The sequence below is a fragment of the Carettochelys insculpta genome, chromosome 5, assembly GCF_033958435.1.
Source record: "Carettochelys insculpta isolate YL-2023 chromosome 5, ASM3395843v1, whole genome shotgun sequence".
In the NCBI taxonomy this organism is placed as follows: Eukaryota; Metazoa; Chordata; order Testudines; family Carettochelyidae; genus Carettochelys; species Carettochelys insculpta.
This window is the reverse complement of record NC_134141.1, coordinates 49838841-49859073: the sequence shown is the minus strand read 5'-3', so window position 1 is coordinate 49859073 and position 20233 is coordinate 49838841. Positions and strand designations below refer to the sequence as shown.

General features: G+C 41.2%; 1 protein-coding gene across 8 annotated transcripts in view; it reads right to left on the bottom strand.

The window, feature by feature from the left end:
- LOC142013544 (tubulin polymerization-promoting protein family member 2-like) overlaps positions 1 to 20233 on the bottom strand; it is a 142662-nt gene that overhangs the window by 28927 nt on the left and 93502 nt on the right. For 5 of the 8 annotated variants that reach the window (XM_074995054.1, XM_074995053.1, XM_074995057.1 and 2 more), the window contains one exon: positions 4199 to 4370. The exons of the other annotated variants lie outside the window; for them this stretch is intronic. In XM_074995054.1, the coding sequence (XP_074851155.1) occupies positions 4199 to 4248 (50 nt within the window). In that variant the 5' untranslated portion in view covers positions 4249 to 4370. The remainder of the gene's footprint in view (positions 1 to 4198; positions 4371 to 20233) is intronic. 8 annotated transcript variants of the gene reach the window in all.

Below are 20233 nucleotides of genomic sequence, written 5' to 3'. Positions count from 1 at the left end.
GAGAGCGCTGAACTAGAGAGGTTCAACCAGTACTGTTAGTTTCTGAATGTACAGTGTTCATCCCCAGGACCTTAGTTTACAATTTGCTTTAAAAATATTTCATTAGTGCATCATTCTTCAGCAGGCCAGGATAATTATATATGCGGTAGGACAGGGCCCAGATTCACAAAGTCGTGGCTGTGGCAACTCGTATAGAACCTTCCCATGACCTGCAATTTTGGAATCAACTGTTCTAGGCTCTTCAATTGAAAAACAGTACTTAAAGGCAAAAGAGAAGGTCCTTAATATACTACCTCAGAGGACTATTAGTCTGTCTGCATCATGAGGTTGATAGACTGGTGGAACAAGCAAGCCTGAAGGTATGGTTCATAATAGAATGACCTTACTTTTGTATGGGTCCATTCTTCTAATAATTACCCAGTGCAAGCCTGAGAGCAAACAGAAGATTAGTACAGTAAATATTTCCTTTTATTATCATGCCTGCATACAAAAGACAGGAAAAATTAGTTCTGATCCGCCTTGTACTAGAACACATTTGATTTCATCACAAACAAAATAAATTCCCTAAAATGTTCAAAAAGCCCAGAGAAGGAACACATAGAGATAACCTTCAACAGCCCACACAACAGGACTGTCAGGAATTATATTCTCTACAGGAAGTAATACTGTAAGAAAAAACCAAGAGCTACAATATTTGTAGAGAGGTACCAGACAAATTACTGATGTAACCTAAGACAGCAATTGTAATATATAAAAATAAACAAACAGATACAAACTATACAACTTATTTTATACCAGTAGAGGTAGTGATGCTTTCAATAACTAAGTATTTAGTGCTAGATTCTGCCACCTTTACACACATCAAGAAGTATCTCTTTGCACGAGTAGAGGCATTTGTAATGACCTATGAAACTAGGTCAGTAGTTCAAATGTGATCCAAAATTCCAGGGGTCCATGGTGAAAATAATCTGGGGCCAATTTGAAGTAGTGACCTATAATGGCATCTCTTTGACATTTCTAATGCACCCTCCACATTAGTGTTTAATAGTCAAAATCTGAAACTCAGGATGAAATCTTGGCTACACGAAATTCTCGTTGATTTCTATGGAGCCTGGATTTCACCCCCGGGAGAGCAGGAGGAGTGAGAGAAGGCTCCACACTTTAAACGTGTATTCTATCACTCCTTTCACAGGCTGGGTCTACACGGTGTGGCTTTCCCAGAAGGTCCATGCTAATGAGCAGCCTTAAAATTGGAAATGGCTGCTCATTAGCATGAGCCCATGACTCATTAGCATAGCCATGTGAGAGCTCGGTCTCAGCAGAGGGGAGTGCCGGCAGTGAAGAGGCAGTGTGGATGTGCCCATGATGGCAAAAAGCCCCTCCATTGCCAGACCCTTATGCCTGAAAACATGTTAATGAGCCAGGGGACCATACCAATGAGCAGCCATTTGCAATTTCGAAGCAGCTCATTAGCATGGACCTGCTGGGAAAGCCATGCCGTGTAGACACAGACTCAATACAACCATAAGTTTTTCCTTCAGAGCAGCCAATACTTTGGACTTACTGCAATAAGTATAATGCAGCACCTAATCACAAGAATACACATTGGAAAAGAGATGGGTGTGGGGTTTTCAGTGGGTAGCTGGGAGGACACAGAAGTGATCCTCAGCACGACAGCAAAATCAACAAGTCCTGTGGTACCTTATAGACTAACATATGCAGCTGACAAGGTGGGTCTTTGCCCACAAAATCTTATGCTCCAAAATATCTGTTATTCTATAAGGCACCACAGGACTTCTTGTTGGTTTTGAAGATACAGACTAACTTGGCTACCTCTGTGATACTTGTCAGCATGAAAGCATGGGCTGGATTGCCTTCATTTCTCTTTCTTGCACATCCCATTTCCTCACACGTACAAGTGCACTGCTGTGCCAGAACACACTGACAGTGCATGTGGATACACTCAGGCTTACTACTTTGATTATCTACACTCTTCAAAAACCCCTCTGTTTTCTCAAGCAACAAACATAAATTAAATATTCATATCCCTTAAAAAGCAATTAAATTTTACTGTCAAGTAATTTGCAAACTCAAACAGAAAATGTACAAAAATGATTAGTATAGTAAGAACTCAGTTATTTTGAAACTCATAAGCCCTTTTAATTAAAATCACAATATTTTAATTGCCAAAGGGGATATTTTGTTTATAATAGAGAACATTTCTAAGTTTTAATTCATGTTTCAGTCTAATATTGTGATAATTGAGAATCGCCCTCCAGGGGGCAACAGTATCCATCAAACAAAATAATGGGCTCCCTGTCTCCACCAAATGATTATCATGCATGAAAACGTACCTTCCTGGAATACAGGCAAGGAAAGTTAACCTACATCAGTTCTGAAAAGTCTCCTGAGGACACACACTGAGAAAAACATTTCCATTTATTTTGAAAGGAGAATTATTTACATAATCTATTTTAAATAATTGTACTTTTATAAACAAATACATCACTTCCAGTATACACAATTGCTGCACATTGTAAACCTTTATACATATCACGGTTTCTGTAGTAAATATCTGAATGTTGTACCTTTTTCGTGACTCAGTGACTACAAACTTGTTGAGCAATATCTAAATGATTTAAAAACTCCACTTAACTGGGGGACTGGACTTAAAGTCACAGCAATGAGAAGAGAGCTTTCCATGACTTGCCGGTATGAATTTGTCCAGAAGTAAAAATATAGAATGTACATTTGGGATGTAGCTATTTTTGGAAATAGGACTTGTTTAGTGACCTAGGGGAAATGAGTTTTGGTCTTGATCCCGTTTTGAATGGATACTTTTCCTCATTTTTGCCACAATGGAATATCCTATAAGAGAAGCTAGTTATTCATTATTTATAAAATAGTTGTCTTGCAATTGGACCCTGGAGCCTCAGCCACAATCAAGGTCCCATTACTTGAAAATGCACTGCAGCTGACGCTCTAAAATCTAAAAGGACTGATGACATAAGAAAGGGTTGGAAATACAACCAACTATCTGCAATTTCATATAGTTATACATCTGGAATATTTTAAAACATAGCCCTGCAACCTACCACCATTAATTGTCTATTACTTTTTAAAAAATAAATATGCAGCATGGCAGGTGTGGATTCGAAGGAGAGGTCTGACATTAAAAATGGCAGTTGAAGCCATGTTTATGGATGACATGCAGCAGAGTGCAAAGGAAGGAACATAGTGAGCTAAGGGTGGTATTTTGTGGTATTGCCCAGGAGAAAGAAAGAGAGAAGAAACAGTTGGAGAGGTAGAAGAATATCCAAGGGAGGATTAAACTTTCTCAGTCTCACTGAGAACTGCACTCCCTTCTCTCTAAATGTGGTCCATGCCAAACCAGACTGAGAACCACTGGAATCAAAACCACACTGGCCACTTATTCTGAAAAAATGCTGTACTCTGCCAATCAGTTCATTTAATTGTTGATAGGTTAAGTTCCCTGAATCTACAGATGGTAAATGGACTGGGCAAATTTTCTCAAAAAGAAGTATTTGGGAATCAAATATTAAAGAACTAGCTTGTAGCATTTCTGAATTTTTATACCCTAAGCTTAAAACAGTGAAATTGCTGAATCTTACTTAATTAGATGATTAAGAAACAAGATAAAGTCACAGCCAGCGACTGATTACCATATAGGGATACAACTCAGTAGAATTGTAGGAAGGAGAATGGAAACAAATAATCGAAAATTTCATGTATGAAGAAATGCAGATATAGGATTAGCTAAAAGCTTTGAGCTAGCTTTTTAGCACCAATTGAGCTGGAAGCTGAGCACATTATTTGCTATAAACAACAGGGAATGACTTAGCTCTGTCCTGTCCTGCAGTGCATGTCTGCATATATCACACATCAGTTGTCATAACAGCATGAATTCTTCTTGCCTCAAAGTGAACTGTTAATGTGGGTTTTCCACCTGATGTTCATCAATACAGCATGCCCAAACAACCGTGCAGCTTGGTTAGGTGATTCTCTGCTGAATCTATTAAAGTAGATTTGTTGAAAGTTCAGAAGCCCGTCTCATCATTGCTTATTAATCCTTATTCTTATTTAACATTAAGAGTATTTAATCCTGATTAGTTATACCTCCTTATTGTATTATTAATACTAATACCATTATTTCACTTGGTAATAACACATTTCTTACCTCATTGTTTCCTTCTGGGTGTGTCTTCTTTTCACAGAATCAGGAAGCATCTGAAATCTGTTTCTTAGCAACCTTCTTCAGAAGGCCATGCCCCGTTCTTTCAGCTCCCTCCTGAGCACTTCCAAAGCCGTACTCATAAGCTCTGCAAACACAGCTGTTCATTATCTTCTATCTTTTTGGATAGAAACAATGGGAACATGTGAAGTTTTCACAGCCTTTGATATACATTCATAAAAATATTACATCATTCAAACGATAAAGTCTTTGTAGAAGATGAAATTTGTCCAGGAATTTATGCACTGTATCCGGAAGACAAATACTTCCAAAATACAGAATACTGGAGATTATCCTCAAGACATATTGGTAACTGCTTCCCTCACACATGGATATTGACAGCTACCTATTGGCTGAAGTTTTGCTACAGATTAATGATGGTGATGGGCAAACCGCAGAAGTTTTGAAGATTTGCTTTGGCAAAATGATCTTAAAATGTAGTTACTTCTCTGAACCTACAGGAACGTCTTTCACCTAGTGTATAGAAAGTTAACATGCTGCCCCACCCAATCACTCATGCATGTTGATGAAACTGCTTTCAGATACCTGCTGATCAGCAATATGCCCCAGTTAAAATGTGTTGCATAATTGCCAGTAATGTATATGTTTTATATGTAAAATGGGTAACATGAAGAAATAAGAAACTGGTTCCTTTTCAAATGCTACAGTTCAAACACAAAGAAAACACATGACACTGTCTCACAAATGAAACACGTGTTCTTTCCACAGAGTTCTGGGTTCACTTCTCCCACCATCAACCCCGCTGGTCTCTAGGTCTTGCGTAAATTTAAAGATGAGTTGCACAGTATTTTAAAAGGAAGCATTTTACAAAATGCTAAATAGTAATAAATCTGGCTCATTTAATGAATTTATAGCAAAGCAGGAAACCAATCTGAACTGAACAAAGGACTCTTCACAGGAAATTGATGCTGGTAAAGATCCATTCACCCATAATTTCCTCCAAAAAGGCTTTGAGATAGAAAATAGGCTGCTCATTAAACTAACCAACTGTGCATTTCATTGTTTGTATAGTCATTGACATGCACTGCACTGGTCTGTTCCCTGGCACTTCTCCCCATTAAGCGGGTGTGCCATTTATCAGCCTGCTGATTAATTTATCTACATAGAACTATATTCCACTTGAAATGTAAAATTCTGCATATGCCATTCCGCACACTGTTAATCAATGTGTTTACACAACTTCTGCATAGTTGCAGCACCCAGCAGTGTTCCCTTTAATTGTTCCATCCATGTAGAGAATAAATTTTATTATGTGCACCAAGGAATGCCTGGATGTGCACCACCAGTAGAAACACATGCTGCCAGCTGTGGATGGCTGTGTGCGCTCTTCTAATTAGCTGGGGTGGCAAGTGAATCTCTCCTGGGTGATCACTCAAGGGCACAGCTTACAAGGAATATTGTCATCTAGTATTCTCCAAAGTAGTTTTTTAGGCCCTCATCACAGTCCGATTCCTAGTTTTCGTAGATCCCAAGGACAGATGGGAGCACTGGGATTCTCTAGTCTGACTTTCTGTGTAACACAGGCCGTAGAACTTCCCACAAAAATAGTCTCAAACATATCTTTTGGTTTTGCTGTTCCAGTGGCACAAGGCGAACTTAAAGAGACATCTGAGTGTCCCATGCCATAGGAAAATCCCCCAAATAAACCTTGCTCCATGCCCCCCCTTCCCCCAACCATCCCTGCTCACTGTGGGTATTGGGGCAGGCAGAGATATGGGGTTGTGCAGCTGGTAAACATTAGAGATACACGAATGTAAAATCTTCCTACGTATAACAGCACTTATGTACTTTGTCTTAATAGAGAGCATACATATCTGTGGGACCCATTTAACCTGCAGGTGGCTTGGAGAGGAACAAGTAAGAGAAAAAGGTTGGAAAGCTGAAAATACTCATTATACTGTGTCTGCTTCCATACACTAAGCATCCAGTTCCCACTCCCACTAAAGACTTGGATGAACTTCTCACAGAGGCTATGTCTACACTATGAAATAATAGCGATTTAAAGGCATTTAGCCCAATTTTTATCAAGCGCCTGTCTTCACTGCAAGTTCCATTAGCTCAACTTATGGAGCACTAAAATTGACATAAAAGCGATATCATAAAATTGTTGTAACCTGATGGGTGTAGTGTTCAGTTCAAATCTAAAATTCCTAATGAAGGGTAGTGAAGAAGCGCCATGTCTTTGAATAAAATCTATGAGCCTCCAGAGATGTCCCATATGTGCCCCACAGATCTCTGCTCTGGGCTCTTCCATCGCTACTGCTCTCGGATGCTCAGGAAATAGGCAACAGGAAAACCATTTCAATTTGCCACCTGTAGGGTCATGAGAGGCTGAAAAATCTTCTCTCTTTCTTTGCTATTAGCGCTGCTGTGGGGTCTGTGGTTCTGTGTTTACTCTGCTAGCTGCCTTTTTTGTTTTCTGAGCTGCCTGGCGTCAGCCAGTGACCCCCACCTCCCTGTACTACATGGCAGCTAGGCTGTGCGTGTGGGGTTATGCTTGTGTGATAGGACAAGAAACTTCTTTTCAGCCATTTATGTTTTGCCCTGCCCCCAACATGCCCTCCCTTCAATCCCCCAGGGGCACCACACAGTCTGGAACTTTCCCACACCCCGCCACATCACATGGCTTGACCCCAAACCAATACAAGGACATGCTGAACATGCTGCCAGGCAGCTTTTGCTCAGTGAGGGGCCTGGAGCCGCCCAGGGGAAGGCTCCCTCTGTGGCTAAAGATACTCAGCAGGGGCTGGCATCTATTCGGGGGCCTTGCAGCCACAAGGGGAAAGTCTCCAGTGATTGTGATATTCAGGGGTCTTGCAGGCACCCAGCGGAAGTCTCCCGTGGCAGTTAATATTCGGGGGCTGGCAGCTACCCGAGGGAAGTCTCCCTCAGCCACGAAGATATTTGGGGGCTGGTAGCCATCCAGGGGAGGGCTCCAGTAGCTGTGATATTCAGGGGCCTTGCAGCCAGCTGGGGGAAGCCTCCATTAGTGGCTAAAGATCCTGGGCCTGCAGCTATCTGGGGGGCCTTATAGCTGCCCAGGAGAAGTCTGCCTCAGCAGCTAAGATATTCAGGTACTGGAAGCCTCCTGGAGAAAGTGTCCAGTGGCTGTGATATTCGGGGTTCTTGCAGCCATCCAGGGGAAGTCTCCCTCAGAGGCTAAAGATATCTAGGGGCCTTGCAGCCGCTCAGGGGAAGTCTCCCTCAGTGGCTAATATTCAGGGGCTGGCTTACAAGCATCATGTGCCCAGAGGCAGGGGCTGGTACCAGAATTGCCCTCCAATCATCGTTAAAGGATTTGAATTGTACTCAATCCAATTTGGCAGCCATTTCTCAGCCTCCCTCTCCGTAATCAATCCCTGCTTCCCCATTACCCGTAGGCGCAGGAAGTGCCACTGCAATTTGATCAAATGGACATTCAGTGTAATACCTGTGTGTATTTAGACGTGTATTTGTAGATTATGGACTGGGTGCAAGGGTGCAAATTATTGCTCTGAAAATCTTGTTTGCCGGGAGGTCTAAACTCAGAGCCACAGTTTTCCTCTGGGCTCACTGGGCATAGGGGCAGGTCCTGCCACAAGGTTTCAGTGGCTCCCAGCAGCTTTAAGAAAAGCCAGAGGCAGGCCCCATAGAGCACTAATTACTGTGGCCAGGGTGTCTCCTGGGGCACCTGGAGGCCTTTCAGGTCAACAGAAGAAAAACCTTTGTCACTAGAGTGAACATCCTCTGAGACCAAAATTTTGTATGGGCCTGACCCATAGGCAATGTAGTAGCTCTACAGTTACCACAGTTCTCCAAGTAAGGCTTGCAGCAACCAACTGAGCCACAAAAGATCTGATGATCCATTGCATTTTCAGTGCTGTATTTTGCCCATGTTTTCTACTTACACCTACATTTCCAGATTTTGGAGTGGATGCAAGGATGGAAATTCTTGTTCTGAGGATCTCCTTTGCCTGGAGGTCTAAACCCAGATCCAAGCCTGGGCCCGCTGGTAACAGGGGCAGGTGGTGGGTCCTGCCACAAAGTGTCAGCGAGCATCCTGGGCCCAGATGTAGCCCTGCTGGATCTCCCTTACCTTCACCTGGACTTCCTCCATGCTGCAGCAAAGGGTGGCCTTGTTCCACAAGGATGGTGTCCATCCATCATGGGCTTGGGCATTACGGCACTTCATCCTGGGGGTCTTGGAGTACATCCTCCTCACCACACAGGTCTAGGAGGGTCTACATCTGTGACCCAGTCCATAAGGGTGCCTCTTGATGCCCCAGGCTGGCTCCTGGGACCCCTTTAGATTATTCCTTGAAGGCCCAGTGAGTCTTGGGCCCCCTCCTGACGTGCCATGTAGAACCCAGGCTGGAAAGGAGTGGATGCAAGGGTGTTTGCACAGCAGCTTGTAGGTCTGCTGTTCAAGCACACTCAGAAATTTGTCACTAGAGTGGCTGGCCTTTGAGACAAAAATATTGATCTGAGGATCTTCTTTGCCTGGACGTCTAAATCCAGATCCAATGCTTTTGCATCCTGTTTTGAAAAACCTGTCAGTTGGGAAACCTGAAATCTTTTTTCTAACCTTTCTTAAGCCCTTTACTACCCCTCCCCTCAATTATAAAAAACATCTCTCTTACACAGGCAAGCCAGATTCCACCTGGAAAAAGGGGTATTTAGTTAACATGGCAGGTGAATGAGGGAAATGAAATGTGGGAAGATGTCATCAGATACCCACAGCCACTTGCAGGGCATTTTTTCCCATGCTGCAGAGTGAAAATAAACAGAATTAGGGAACTGTGGGGTAGGCTCCCACAATACACTGCTGCAATAGTCGATTTGAACAATGTGTGTGGCAGCAATAAGTCGATTTTGTCGTCAGCATGTGGGAAGGTGAGGATGCTCAAAATTGAATTTATAAAACCCAGCATTAATAAATCAATTTTAATAAAGTCGATATTAGCTTGTAGTGTAGACACAGCCTGCGTTGAATCGAAGCAGAAGCAAGTCCACAGTGAATAGTGAAGTGCATCCAAAAATGTCATTTAGTTGACCTGGTAGGATACCTCATGGAATACATTTGCTGTGCTCAAGCGCTTGGTCCAGTAAAAGGTACTTCCTCACCCACCCTATGCTGAGATATCAGGTTACATCATCCCATCACATAACATGATATACCTCAGTAGTACATGACAGACTATAAACAGATGCTGTGCCAATCAAAGGAAACACCATCTTGTTTGGAAAACAGATAGCAAGTCATAGTTACAGGGGTACTTTGCCTTAACAGAGAGGGAGCAAATATTTCTCAACTGGAAGATCTCCACCGTTAACTGTTTCACTGGTAGTGGGACATTAATTACAAGTCGCTCACTCTCACAGCACTCTGTCACTCTTCTTTCTCTGAGATGTACCTTCAAAATTATAGATCTGTGTGATCAAATATTAATTTCCTCCACTTACAGGATTTCTGACCCCATGCCAGGAGAATAGGTTTTTTTGAGAAGCTAAATACAGCTAAAAGAACACTTGGTGGCACTCATTCAACATAATTTTGCCTCCTTCCTCCACCCCACAACCATTGCAGCTCCTGTGTAATCTGTAAATGAGTTTTTATTTGACGTTTCCAGATAGTTGAGACATTTAAATCATTCTCCTTGAATTAAATTAGCTCCAGTGCTTTGTCACAGTGGACCAAAGTTTCTGCTCAGCTTTCAACTGACCCTTATTCAAGTCTAAGGAATTTTGCCCTGTGTTGTTTGAATAAAAACTGACTAAAGACTTCAGGATTTGGCCATAAAATTATAATATATTAAAGTAATATCTGACTAATGCTTGCAAACTGTGTGAAACAACATTCAACATTTTTGTAGCTGGACATGTGTCCCTCTTCCCAACTCCCCACCCCCCGCATGAATATGATGTCTGTGTGAGTATTGCTGTATCATTATGAATCTACACCAGTAAACAAACCTCAGTACTGCTCCAGTTCACCTTTTGTCCAGGCTCATTCCATAGCTGGTTCCAAGTACAGGGAACAACTTCTTCAGACATGGCTACCCCCCAAGCCAGATTTCCTAAATAATGGCTGTATCCCCACCAGTATCATGCATCTCAGATTGCTTTTCCCTTCCCAGGAATATCAGTCTGGCCCTGGCTGAGTTGCATCTAGCAGTCCTACATCAAATAAAAATGCAGAGTAGCAAGTAATAACCAAGGACTACTCATAGTGGAGCAGCTGAAAAGGAGGTAGACAGTTCTGCATCATCAATATACTTAGCACATTCCAAACCATGCCTGGGAGTGACTTCTTTCCATGGGAATTGAATGCATATCAAGCTATGAAGAAAACAAATAGGAACCAGGATTCTAGAGGGATTAGACAGGTATTTGTCCATCACTGTTCCAAAAACCTTGTATTTCAGGAATTAGTACAGCAATTCATGAACTGAGACCCCACCCCCACCCCAGGCCCATGGACAGGAGTGGATGGGGGAGGCCGGAGCAGGAGAGAAGGGAACAGTTGCCCAGGGGCCCAGCATTTCAAAGGTTCATCTGCTACTTTGGCAGCAGCAGGAGCTGCAAGCCCTTGTGAAGTTCCACAGCAGCACAACTCCGGCTGCACACGGCTATCAGAGAGTGGGGTTGGGGGCCTCAGTGCCGTGGCCCCTTCAGCCCATAGCCCTGCCCTTTCTGGAGCATGGAGCTGAGTCACCTTCCCACCTTGCTCATGGGCCCATAGTGGCTGTCAGCCCCTGTGTCCCCACAGCTTCATTGTGGCAGAGACTGCTGAAGGCTCTTACAATCAGCAAGGAAGGTCTTTACTCTCCCTTAGAAGCAGGACAACATCACATTACCCAAGCATCATCTGATGCCATTAACAAGTACAAAATCTGACTGAAGAAGGTTGTTTGTTTTTTTTCTGAAGCTAAAATCCAGATGTCCTTTAAATTCTTTATAGTCACAGAAAATCATGCACAAAACATGGTAGTTTGAAACAGATGAGTAGTTACTCCAGGTTGAACCTCTCTTACCCAGCGCTCTCATATCCAGCAACATCTGTGGTCCAGAAAAATTTTAGTTAGCTGGACGTTCATTTATCATGGATGTGGCCAAGTTTCCCATGGTCCCATAAAGTTTGTGTACAGCCTCCGGTCCTTGCTCTCGGTGTTCAGTGCTGATATGTGGCTGTAATTTACCCACAAATGTCTTTTAAGAGCCCAGGAAGCAGCGGAAGTGTTGGTAATGTGCTAGACAACATTGATCTCTGGTGGTTCAGCAAATTCTCTTGGAGTACATCAGTTAGGTCCTGATGGTTCCAGACCAGAGAGGTCCAATGTGCAGTCGATGTTCATACTGAGAAAGGGTTTTGAACAGCTGAGCACAGCTAAGCACAGAAGGCATCTGGTTTTCAGAAAACTGACTCAAATATGATCTGAAGTCACATTACTACATGCAACTTAGTCATCACTACTGTTCTGTATCTATTAAGCATTTATTCATTCTCAGTAGTTATTCTACCTTAAAAATCTTCACCGATAGGCAGGTTGATCCTGTTTCAGGCAGGGGGCTGCACTTGATGACTTCCTGAGGTCCCTTCCAGCCCTAGGATTCTATGAACTGCATCATTGGAGCTTGTTAAGTTCTTTGAACCAAGTACACATTTATCTAACTATGTATTTGACTAGCTATGCTTGCATGCACTCTGTAGCTATGTTTAGATGTAAAGCTTCCCATAGACTAAAGGAAATGTCCAATGACCAATGTTCAATATGCTGTTTTCAAATAGCCAGTTACTTTTCAAACCAAACAATGGCAGTGGTTCTCCAAGAGACAATGGCCTATGCCCAAACCAAGTTCCAAACTTCAGAGATTTTTGCAGCCTAAAAGAGTGGGTTTAAATATTTTTAAATGGAGAATGTTGGGGGTTGATTTTTGTTGTCTTGTTTTCTCTCTTGTCAGACGCTAACATGGCTGAATTTTTTTCTACAACCGCTTTAAAGAAAAGTAAAAAAAAACCAACTAGCATTAGGCAGAGACATCACAGAAAAAAATTTAGCCAAAACAGTGAATGTTTTGGAAAGTTAAAAGTGAACAGGGAATGATCATGGAAATTGTTTTGAAGCCTTAAATATAGAATTTGCTGTAAAGCTCCTATTACATAACAACAGAAAGTGGCACGTGTAAAATATATTGAAAGGCACAATATGTATTTTACAACTGTGTATACAACTATCGTGATCACATGCTTTTAATATCAACAGAATACACAATATACACCACAACTGTACACAGTTCACTTGCAATGATGAAATCACCTTTCAAAAACAAAGGACTTGACCATGAGCCATGAAGACCAGTGCCTCAGTGAACAGCTTTGATGAGCTTTCCCTCACAGAAAGGCGGGGCAGTCATGTTCATGAGTTCCCACTGTCATCAGAACATTGTAGCATGCTTTATTGTGGCTATTATTAACTTAGCTAAGTATTAATGACTAAAGAATTACGGTCACAGGCAAATCAGTATCATAATATGCAAGCAGTCCAGTAGCACCTTAAAGACTAACACTTATTTATTAGGTAAGGAGCTTTCATAGGTAAGACCCACTTCAGCAGATTCTGGAGCAGAAATGAGCAAACAAGGTAAATGAATGCTGCAGAAGAAAGCAAAAAAAGAAAAGAAAAAAAAAAGGGCAGAGGGGAGTCACCGATCGTCAAAAGGACCTCTGGAAAGAGTAAATTAAATCTTTAAGGTGCTACAGGACTGCATTGTGTGTTTGTGTGTAGCTACCAACTAACATGGCTACCCTTCTGAGAGTATTTACCAATATTATAGTAGCTTAGAAACAGGAGGGAAAAATATTAAGCAGGCAGGTGATTGCAATGAGTTTGCCAATAGATGGCACTGCTGGGATAAGGTAGTTTGTTATCCAGCATGCTAATCAGCTCCAAAAACAGATGCTTCGGACATACCTTGTGTATAGTTTATAGACTTCGCCATCAGAATGCTGGCATTTTCCAGAGTCTCAGCCAAACAAATGCTCAGTGAGATATACACAGCTTATGTCTCCATAATTTCCAAAGAGTTAAAAAGGGCTTAATAACTTAGTGTGTAGGAGGCGTTTGTGCTATATTTGGGGAATGTGCTGAAAAGTAGGTCAGGTGCCACAAGTGCAGCCAGACAGGCTACTGGAAGGGAGGAAATCAGCTGTTCAAAGCATTGTAAGTTTAGGCCTGGGCAGTTGCTATGAAATTAGGAGCCCTAAGCTTTCAAACAGAGTGAGCTTTCTTATTATAATATACTGAGGCTTCCTGGCAATTTGCTCTTTGTCATTCAGAGACACAGATATATCGGTTACAATTGGATAGATCTACCGCTATACACATCTGGATTTTTACACAGACAGGCTCAAAGTTTTGGGGGAAAGGGCACTTAAAATTGTAAGTGAAGCATAGTTCGGGGCCTGGCATGCACTACAGCTTTTCGCTGATTCATAACCAGCTCGTGACATGTTTGGCTCTATATGCTGTTTATGTCAATAAACAGCACAGTTAATACCAGTGCAATGTGCAATCACAATAAAGTCCAGACTAGAGAAAATGTATGTGTATAGATATAGATTTATAATATTAGAGAGAGAGAGAGAGAGAGAGAATAGATAAATACAGGTGGCACATCTCTGGTCCAGCACCCATTAGATCTAAGTCCTGAACGAGAAATTTTGCTGGACCAAGGGAGGTCAATGCTCCTGGGCACCTCTCCAGGCTGTTGTCCCACTCCCAGCTGCCAGCCCCATTGACCCCAGCTCCCGCTCCTCCAGCCACTGCCAGCTTCCAGGCCCACACTGCAGCTCCTGTTCCCCAGCTGCTGATAGCTTCTTAGCCCTGGCTGCAGCTCCCCAGCTCTAGCCACTGGTTTTCTGGCCTGGGCCAGGGCTACCTCCAGAGGACTCCTAACTGGCTCTTGCTCTTGGCCACCAGGGCTCTCTGTCCCAGCAACATCTGTGCTCCTGCCAGTTTCACAAAGCATCAAACTATTAGATGCCATATCAAATGGGAGAAGAATTTAATCAGAACAATCTGAATTATAAATGGGAATCATTAAAACACTTCTTGCTGGAGACTGAAAAAGCTACAATTCTACACTCAAGGAAAATGGCCATAATGGTTATTATCTGACCTAGTTTAGAGGGGAAGTAAAAGCAGCTGAAATAAACAAATTAATAAAACATAAAACATAAAATATAAAAAGTTAGCAATTGTAGAAAATTGATAAGGTAAGCAAATGGACACAAGGAGAAATTACGGCCTGCAAACTTAAGGACATTAAGAAGTAGTTCTGAAAATATATTAGGAATAAAAAGAATCCTGAGTATCATATTGACCCATTACTAAATGGAAATGGTAGAATTATTAATAATAATGTTGAAAAGCTATAAGTGATTAATAAAAAATTCTATTTTGTATTTGGGGGAAAAAGATGATACAATCTCAACATATGGCGATGATTACAGTCTTTTCAGTCCATTAATATCTCTGGAGAGTCTGAAGCAGAAACTACTAAGTTAGGTTCTCTAAATCAGCAAGTCTAGATAGTTTGCACCAAGAGTTTTAAAGGAATTGGCTGATGAGTTCATTGAACCATTAATGTTGATTTCCAATATGTCTGGAAACACTACAGATGTTCAGTAAGAATGGAAAAAAGCTCATGTGCCATTGTTTTAGAAGAGTAAATGTGATGACTTTGGTAATTCTAGGGCTGTCAGCTTTATATCAGTCCTGGGCAGGAAAATGAAGTGGATGATATTGGACAGGATTAATAAAGAATTAAAGGAGGGTTAATGTAAACAGTGCAAGTGAACACGGGTTTATGGGAAATAGACTTATGTCAAACTAATGATATATTTTTTATGAGATTGCAAGTTTTGTTAATAAAGGTGTTGATGTAATAGAGAGACATCTAAAGCTATTAGATGTCACATTTTAATTAAAAATTACAAATAAAAGAATGCAACACACGTTAAATGGATTAAAAACTGGCTAACTGATATAGCTCTAAATGTAACTGTAAATGGAGGATCACAATTGGGTGGCTGTTTTTGCACTGGCGTTTTATGAGGATAGTTCTTGTCCCAATGCCATTTAATGTTTTTAGCAGAGTTGGACAAAAGCATAAAATCATCACTTTTAAATTTGGCAGATGACACAAAACTTGGGGGATTGGTGAATAGGACAAATTGCAGGGTAAACTAAGTTCAAGTTCAAGTTTTAACCTGGTTAAATGTAAATCTATATATCTAGGAACAAAGCATGTAGGCCGTACTTACAGGACAGGGGACTCAATCCTGGGAAGCAGTGACTCTGAAAAAGATTTGGGGGGTCATTGTGGGTAATCAGTTAAGCATGAGTTTCCTCATTTATAAGGAAGCCAAAGGAGCTCACATGATCCTGGAATGGATAAACAGTAATCCAATCTGAGTAGAGAGGTTATTTTACCTCTGTATTTGGCACTGGTGTAACCACTGCTGGAATACTCTGTCCTGTTCTTGTGCTCACAGTTGAAGAAGGTTGTTGATAAACTGGAGACTGTTTAGAGAAGAGTCACAAGAAAGGCTTAGAAAAATGCCTCCTCTTACGACAAACTACATAGACGAAGCTCTTGGAGTCTAACAAAGAGAAAGTTAAGCAATGTGTTGAACACAGTCTGTTAGAATCTAAAAATATAATACATAATAGGCTCTTCAGTCTAGCAGAGGAAAGGTGTAACATGATCTAATGACTGGAAGCACAAGCTAGACAAATTCAGACTGGAAATAAGGCATAAATTGTTAAGACAGGGAAAGAAACTAACCACTGGAACAATTTGCCAGAGGGATGTTGTGGATTCTTCATCACTGACAATTTTTAAATCAAAATTGGATTTTTTTCTCCTAAAAGATCTGCTCGAGGAATTATTTTGAGTAAGTTTCATGCTCTGTATTACAGAGGAGGTCTGGATAGATAATCACAGTGGTCCATTTTAGCCTTGGAATCTTTGGATTTGCACATCTGTCTTATTTTCTTTCATCTTCTTTCCAGGGGCAAAAGTGAATAATGGAGTGCCTTGGTTTTGATTTTATTCAATTTTACTCTGTCTCTCTCTCTCCTCCCTGTATGTTTATTTTAGAGAAGCCAAAGTGAAAGAAATGTTCCTTGCATTTAGAACAAAGAATATTGAGGGTTGTGATGATCATTTAGTTCCAGAGGGAGTTCATTCCAGTCTCAGACTAACCCTCAGTAATGTTCTGCTTCCTCCAGATGAGCTTTACCTTACTGCACAAAGTTCTATCATGATGGAGGAGCAACGCTGTCAACCACAGCTTTCATCCCATAGCATTCTACAACCATTGGATACCCAGGGACAAACTGTCATGCTAAAAGAACCCTCCTGGCAAGACAACACCTGTAACATTTATAGACAAGCCCCACATTTTCTTGTGTTCACCACTCTGCAGTGGGTGAGCTATGGAGAGGCACATGTATCAACCCAGTTTATACAATTGAATTATTAGGATCGTCTCTCTTCACAGTAAAGGATAGGAACAAGGTGATTATCTATCTTCTAAAACTGTTTAGGGGACTCAATGTATTGTTGTTGCAGGGTGGGAAAAGATGCAGCTTTCCCACAACACTAACTCTCATTATACTGCTTTATATAATTCCATTCAGGTACACTGTACTTGACATATTGCTTTTGCACGTACTGTAAGCCATTAGCAAGAGGCTTAAAATGTATTTTGATGTATATTTAAAAAGCCCTCTCTCTCTCCCTCTCACTCTCTTCTATTCCAAAGTTTTAGCAGCATTTTTGACATTAAACTTTCCAGATTGCTAAGGTTCAAAGAGGTGGCTTTATTAAAAAAATTTAATGAATTACTTATCTCCATTGAAAATTATTTTCAATTTAAGCATTTTCATTTTAGCCTGATTAAATACCAAAGAATTAATACCTCTTATACATAACAAGAGGGTCACAAGTTCACCAGCAACTGAAAAAATCACCTAGCAATGGCAAAATGTATGTGTGTGGAAGAAGATAGTGCCACAACCATGACAGAATTATGAGAAAGGAAACCTCAAAAATCTGCCAAAGGGAAACTGCAGTCTATCCATGGTGCAATCTCTGGATGTGTTACAACGCCATGGCTCTGTCTACACTACAAAAATAACTTCGAAGTTGTTTACTTTGAAGTACAATTTTGAGTAAGCAACTTCGAAGCAGAGCATCTACACACACCCTACTTTCAAGTTAAACTTCAAAGTAGGGCACTACTCCATTTCCAGGAATGGAGTAAGGACTTCAGAGCTGGGCTCCCTACTTCAGAGTTAACTTTGCAACAAGGGAAAGTTATGAGTGTAGACTCTCTGCTGGCTACTTCGATGTAGCGCCTAACTTCAAAGTTAGTTCCTAGTGTAGACGCACTGCATCTGTCCAGATGTCTCTATGAATGCTGCAACAGGGTAACTATACCTATTCCCATCTCCATTAAAAGAAGTACTCTTCCCTTTTTCCCTCATCTCCAAATTATATTTGTGAAATGGGGAAGAAGAGAAAGGGTAGACCCTTCCATCTCTTCTGGCTCGCTGAACTTCATTAGAGTAGTCAACAACGGAGACAATGAGTGATCCCTTCCTCTCCTCCATAGCTTTAAAAATGTCTTCTCCAGCCAATTGTCAATCAAGCAGAATCTGAATTCATTAGTGTTCCAGACACTCTGCAAAGATTCACTTTTCTTGGTTACTTGAAGAGGATACAGGCTGATGGAATTTCATTGAGATGTGTACTATACAGATTTTGTGTATAGGTATTTACTAGGCCCAGGTGAGTTGTTCATTGTGTGACATTAATGTAAGTGATGTAAAACCAATCAACATGTGCTTTGTGTGAGGTTTTATCAATCAAATTAGTAGCTAGTGAGACAAGGTTGGTGAAATAATATCTTTTGTTGGACCAACTTCTGTGACAGAGCAGCCTTTCTATCACAGGAAGCTCTTCTTCAGGTCTGGGAAAGGTACACCAAATTTCACATCTAAGTGCAAGAAGGAACAATCTATTTAGTATAAGTAATTAAGTCTGTGCAAAGGAAACATGCAAGGTAGAGTGTGTCAGAATCATTAGCACATTAATAAGGACTCTTGGTTTGATCCATTATTTGCAGTTTGCAGAGTCTAGGCAGCGGAAAGATTCCATGTGGAAGAAAATGCAGATTGAATCTCTCTAGTCCATCACTCTCTGGTCTGATGATAGCAGTGATCCAGCTTGATTTTAGTTAGTCAGATGTCCACTCATCACAGGAGTGGCCCAGTTTCCTGTGGTCCCATAAAGTTTGTTCCCAGCCACTAGTGCTGGCTCTCAATATTCTGTGCTGTTATTTAGTGGCAATTTATTCATAAATGTCTTTTAAGAGCCCAATAAGCCATGAAAGTGCTGGCAATGCTGCTAGACAATATTGACCCCCCCGTGGTTCAGCAAATTCTCTGGTTCAGCATTGATCAGGTCCTAAGGGTGCCGGACTAGAGAGGTTCAATCTGTATATGATAAATTTGATTCCTCAAGACACTTTTAACAATATTGAAATAATGGTGATTAAAGAGCAACAATGTTATTGTAACTTGCAATGGAACTCGTAAAGTAAGTTAGTAGTGTGCATTTACTTGTTCAAAAATTAAAATTTTTTCTCTGTTCTAATGAAAGATGCTTCACTCTAGCAGCTAGTTCAAGAAGAGCTACTAACTGGGAGGCTTACAAAAACCTGATGTTCACCAACAATGACGAATAAGGGGAATCCACCACAAAGGCAAACGACTTTAACACACATAGCCAGATAACAGACATATTGGCACAGGAGCTGCTTCAGGGAGTTGAGAAAGTATGCCTTCTGAGGTCAGCAGGAGAACAAACATCCAAAGCTAACTATTTGTTGTCAAAATAACAAAAACGAGGGGAGGAAAACAAGTACTTTAGCACAGCAGCCATCTTAAACCCACTGGACATCACCACAGCTTACTGCCGTGTTTTCTCCCATGTTTGGTTGACTGACATAACATTCATGAACAACTGATGCAAATTCTAATGCAAATCTTTTTGGCATTGCTATTGTATTATCATCTGAACGTCAGCGCAGAAGGGCAAAATATTTGGAGTTTTTCTACTCTGCTTTAATATCTTTCTGGAAGACAGCAATGTGAAATGCTCCCTCCACATCCAGCATTGAAAGAAATGGCTTCTTCTAAAACAAAGGCACATCTGTCACTGTTATACAGTATATGGAGTTTCCAGTCTGCAGAGCAGAAAAAGCACGTTTTGAAAGCAGTTTTAGTTGAGGGAGGCAGTAAAAGAACAGCATGAAGCACTCTATACAATGTCAACAATAATTAACAGAGCATTTTAAAGTCTGCCAGTGCTTCCCACCAGAAGGTACTGTCAGGTGCTTGTTATGAACATTCTGGTTTTACATTCCCAACCCCTTGACATCTAGTCCTGCGTGTGTATGATTTTAACATGGAAGTTCTAAATGACTCTCTTAAATTAGATGCATTAAGAAACATTCCCCCACAGTGTGATTTGTGATAAATAAATTAAAAAAAGGAGGGGAGCAGGGAGAGAAAGGAAACAAGGGAGATGAAGTGAAGTATAGATGCCAGAAGATTGGGTTCTGCTACAGGCTTGCTAGATTACAATGGGTAAATCCCATGTATCTTGATTTTCAGGGTCAGTGAGCATTTACAGCGTCCGTTGACTTCAACAGAGTGGCTGATGCTGAGCATCCCTGAAAAAACAGCACTTTAACCTCTGTGCCTCAGCTTCCCCATGGATGAAGTGACAATAGCTTGACTCCTTATCTCACTGGGGTATATTGAAGCTTTATTCATGCCTGCTAAGCTATTTGAACCCCTATGGAAGATGCAGTGGGAATGCTCACGGGATGAGCTGATGAATTTT